General features: G+C 35.8%; 1 protein-coding gene across 1 annotated transcript; it reads right to left on the bottom strand.

Moving 5' to 3' along the window:
• Window positions 1-906: 906 nt before the first annotated feature.
• LOC125776104 (zinc finger BED domain-containing protein 4-like) lies at window positions 907-2,683 on the bottom strand. The gene is made up of 3 exons (XM_049446988.1): window positions 1,612-2,683; window positions 989-1,479; window positions 907-946 (listed from the first exon to the last, which is right to left on the bottom strand). The coding sequence occupies exons 1-3, from the start codon at window positions 2,008-2,010 to the stop codon at window positions 907-909; spliced, it is 930 nt and encodes a 309-aa protein (XP_049302945.1). The 5' UTR covers window positions 2,011-2,683.
• Window positions 2,684-5,188: the final 2,505 nt, after the last annotated feature.

Below are 5,188 nucleotides of genomic sequence, written 5' to 3'. Positions count from 1 at the left end.
AGGGAAACACTGGAAATGGGAATCTGAGCAACAATTGGCATTTGAAAGCATCAAGCAAAAGTTAACGGAGGCTGCCGTCCTGGCATGTCCAGATTTCAGCCAGACATTCACTTTGCAGACGGACGCTAGCAACATCGGCCTTGAAGCTGTGCTAACACAGAATCTGGAAGTAGGCGAACGCGTAATAGCCTACGCCAGCTGAAAATTAAACGAGGCACCTCGCCATAGTCTGGGAAATTCGGAAAATGAGACCCTACCTAGAAGGATATCGATTTAAGGTGATAACCATCATATGTCACTGAAGTGGCTGAATTCCATAGAAAGCCCTTCCGGTCGTATAGCACGATGAGCTTTAGAATTACAGCAGCATACCTTTGATATCGAGTATCGTAAAGGGAAACTCAACCAAGTAACAGACGCACTGTCCCGACAGCCGCTAGAGACCATAAGGCAAGCGACGGCGATGGCTCCACAATGCAAATGGTGGTGAAAGCGAGTAGAAGAAGTTCGCGCAAACCCAGAGAAGTACGCGGATTACTTGGTTGATCGAATAATTCGGTTCGATTCGCGTCGAATAATTCCAAATTTCGAATATTCGCATGCCCCTAGAATAATGCGAATAATTCGAGCAATTCGAAATATTCGAAGAAGTAAAATCTTAAATAGATTATTCTATTGCAGTAATAGAACAAAATTGATTCTTTTTTCCACCACTGAATAGGATCATCCCAAGGATCAATATTTTCCGAATACATGTATTGAATAAGTTCTTGATCAATGTCTTTCTCAAGACGCAAAGTTACTGTTTCTTCTCTATTAGTTTGTCGCTGTTTCATGAAGTCCCAAAACTTCATCTTATCATCAGTTAAAAAGTAATCCCGATAACGAGGATCAAGAAATGTCCATTTACGATATAACGTATGTATCTTGTTCGATCTCACAAAACCTAATTTTTAAACTACGGATTATATTGGTTGAAAAGTTATACCCCATGGGCATCTGAGATTCGTTTTCACACGTTGAAATTTCTAAGTCCTCATCATTATTATTATCATCGTAATCACTACCTTCATCATTAAAGTTATTTAGACCAACGTTTGTCTCGTGATCGAAATTTAGATTTTCTAGAGCTTCTTTCATCCCTTGAATGATTGGCTCAATCATAGAGATCGTCGGGTATTTTGATCCACAAGAAATTTTAGTGGCCTCATTCAAAGGATCTAAGACGTTAATAATATCACTGATTCTCTTCCAGTCAGTGCCAGACAATCCAGTTACACTTGCACTTCGCGAAAGCGCAACAGATAATGGTTGCTGCAATTTTTTCATGCGCTCGAGCATATCGTAATCCGAATTCCAGCGAGTTGGTACTGATTGAATTAATTTTAATGGTGTTTTATCACTTGAAACCTTTTGAGCATTCTCAAAGTCTCGTCGAGCCGGGTCAGATTGGTGGAAGTGTGTTGTTATATGTCGTGCCTGAAAAAAAAATTGTGTTAAAAATATATTTTGAATATTTCTCATTAAATTTGATTCAATCATAAACAAATTGAGTTTCATAATTATTTTTAAGTTTGCAATGCTTTCAATTATTAGTACGATAAACTTTACCTTTTTTAATAATTTCTCAATTCCTTTGGTGTGTTTTTGGCAATCTTTTATAACCAGTTGAAGTGTATGCGCAAAACAATGGATGTGATTCCAACTACTTTGACGGATAGCATTACAGATGTTAGCACCATTGTCAGTAGTAAACAAAATTGGAACATTAGGAACATCTAATAAATTCCATTCCAACATCATTTCTTCAAATTTTAATTTAATATAATTTCCTGTGTGACGATCTTCAAGTTGCGTTAGGCCAATCATTAAATTTTTCAATTGAAAATTACTTGTCATGTAATGTACAGTTAATGATAAGTAATAATGCGCAGATCTTGACTTCCAGCCATCAGTAGTGAAAGATAAACTCATTAAGCCAGATGCTATATCATTCTGCAATTCGTCCATCAATTTTTGTTTGATTTTGATTGACAGAGACTACGGGAGCAAGTAGTACTTGATGGCGTATCATATGTAGAATCGAGTCTTTTTAATAATCTTCGAAAACCTTTATCTTCTACACAAGAAAAAGGTTTCAGATCAATTGCTATCATCTCCATACATAGTTGATCTAGCTTTGCTTTAGTAGGTGGCCCGAATTAAGAATAGTTTTTAATTATTCTTTAAAAATATATTTTCCTTCGATTCCTCGAAGGTTCCTTTATTTAAATGTTTAATATTAGTCTACACAAAATATTATAACTTATTATGTCTGAATTTCTGTTCAAACTGAGGACAAGAGTTGTATGCGCGTCACGCTTTTATAGCAGTGCAGTCAACTCGTATCGTCTTCCGATTGGCTAATTCCGGTGGCGTGGCATCTTGGATAATGTCATGCTTGTTGTTGTTGGTCACGTGGTGGCTGTACATTCTTGTAAGATGATGCCTCTCCATGTGTCTGTATGTTGATCACGTTGTATATGCGTGATGTGGTATTGGCTTGTTGTTGTTGGTCACGTGGTGGCTGTACATTCTTGTAAGATGATGCCTCTCCATGTGTTTGTGTTTTGATCTCGTTGCACATGCGTCATGTGGTATTGGCTTGCTATTGTTATATACACATATGTGTAGTGGTAGGTAATATGAGTCATACGTGTATGGCTGGGTGTTAACTCCCGAGTTTCTGACGTTTTGGCGATTCTTTAGTACTCTTACTTTCTTCTGCAACTATACCCTTTTTTCCTATTTCAACACATTTCTGATATAAAATAGGATGTGTCGAATATAAATGCTTTAACATACAGTGGATCACAGCCAAAATGATGCAGCACTGATATGTAGTAGCACTTGACAAAAAAAACAATTTCATCTTAAAAAAATGAAAAATTTAGCTATTTTGTTATTTTATATAAGCATGTATTTTCTTGTAAAACACGAAATCAACTCAAATTTAAATTTTTTCGGCAACGGTTAGCAAAAATTCACACACTTGCAGAAAATCAAGCTCACAGCGAAAGTGATGCACTGTAGTTTACCGTTAGTCGCGACGGCTTGGCGGGAATTTCCAAATGTCAGCTATTATGTAACATTAAAATAACTGAATTAGAAACAATATTTGATAGTTTTTGCATTCAAGTGTCGACATTTACACAGTGCAGATCAAAATGGGTCGTCAAACAACAGTTGAAGTGCGCGAATTAGTTTTAAAACATTATAAAGATGGCAAAACCCAACGAAAAATCGCAGAAGCAGTGAAATTGAGCCACGGAACTGTTCAACATATCATTGAACGCTACATTCGTGAAAATCGTGTAGAAAATAAAACTAAAAAGGCCCATAATAAAATTTTTAACGAAGTTGATTCTCGTTGGATAGTTCGGAAAATACGGGAAAACCCTCATTTAAGTGCTCCAGCATTGACAAATGATGTGGAAAAATATCTCGGAAAGAAGTGCCACCCGGAAACCGTGCGAAGAATCCTTAGGGAAGCCGACTTCAATGGACGCACAGCTCGTAATAAGCCATATATCAGCGCAAAAAATCGAAGTGCACGACTAAAATTTGCTAAAGAGCATTTATGTAAGGATGAAAGCTTCTGGACTAGCGTAATTTTTGCAGATGAAAGTAAATTCAACCTTTTTCGATCAGATGGTAAGAGCTACGTATGGAGAAAGCCAAATACAGAGCTTCATCCACAGAATTTGCGGAGCACTGTAAAACACGGTGGAGGGCATGTAATGGTGTGGGGTTGCATGTCCTCTGCTGGTGTTGGAAATTTTGCTTTCATTGACCGTACTATGGATAAAACTATGTATTTGAATATCTTGAAAGCAAATTTGTTACAAAGTGCCTCAAAATTAAATATTAGAGAAAGTTTTCGATTCTACCAGGACAACGATCCAAAGCATAAATCGGGCGTTGTCCAAAGTTGGCTTATTTGGAACTGCCCACATGTGGTACAACCGCCAGCACAATCTCCAGATTTAAATGCTATTGAGAATCTGTGGTCAGTTTTGGAGCGAGAGATTCGAAAATATGAAATTCGAAATCAGGCTGATCTGAAAACTGCTTTGGAAGCTGAAGGGAACAAAATATCCACAAACTACACAAACAAATTGGTAAAATCGATGCCTAGGCGCATGAAAGCTGTCATAGATAACAAAGGTTATCCTACGAAGTATTGATCAACCGAAAATTTAAGTTTTTTTTTTTAAAAATTTATTTATTTATTTATGTATTTGCTTATTTAGAGATTGCATCATTTTCGCTGTAAGGTAAAATTTAAGGCTGAATTCGTTTTTTTTTTGTTTTTAGTAAATGAAATAAGTGTAAAATGTGAGTTTTAAAAATAAAATTTAAAACAATACATCTGCCACTAATAATTGGCACTCATAAACAATCAGGTTTTGGCTTTTTATTTTTTATTAAGCATGCTTTAAAATTTCTCAGATGGCTGCATCATTTTGGCTGTGATTCACTGTAGGTGACGTAGTAGCTAGAAAAACATAATGATTAATTAGTATAGATATGTATATATGTGTACATAAGTCAGAAAAAAGCATCATACATGTTGGTAATTTTAATACTTTCGAGCAAGTATTGCATATTGCTTTTCGGTATCCTTCAGTATTGAGCTTAAAAAAATTCCAAGCAGGACTCCGATGTGTTGAAGACACAACCTCATTATTACTTCCCACACCAATTTCAGGTTCCACTTCCATAATCACACTTTCCTCTTCAGAATTATTGGAAGACATTTATTTAATTAAAAAAAAAATAACCAACGTTTGATTTTTTTGAAAATTTTAAACGAAAATGACAAATGTACGTCAGATGCATGACAGAGATTCAGATACTACTGGCGCTAATTAAAAAATCATGCAAATAGTCAAATATTAAAATTATTCGAATTACTCGAACTATTCGAATAATTCGAATAGTTCGAGTAATTCGAATAGTTCGAATAATGCGAATATTCGGATCGAATTTTCTGTTTTCCATATAAATTACATGGAAAAAAAATCATTTTTTTTGTGGTGGTTATTGTGCGGAGGTTTTATATGTGCCCCGATATCTGCTAGTAGGGATGGTAAACTCGATTCCGATTCTACTCGAAAATCGAGTTTTCTCGTAAAATAATCGATTT

This window comes from Bactrocera dorsalis, chromosome 2, assembly GCF_023373825.1.
Source record: "Bactrocera dorsalis isolate Fly_Bdor chromosome 2, ASM2337382v1, whole genome shotgun sequence".
NCBI lineage: Eukaryota > Metazoa > Arthropoda > Insecta > Diptera > Tephritidae > Bactrocera > Bactrocera dorsalis.
The sequence above is the reverse complement of the archived record's forward strand: the minus strand, read 5'-3'. Positions and strand labels throughout refer to the sequence as shown.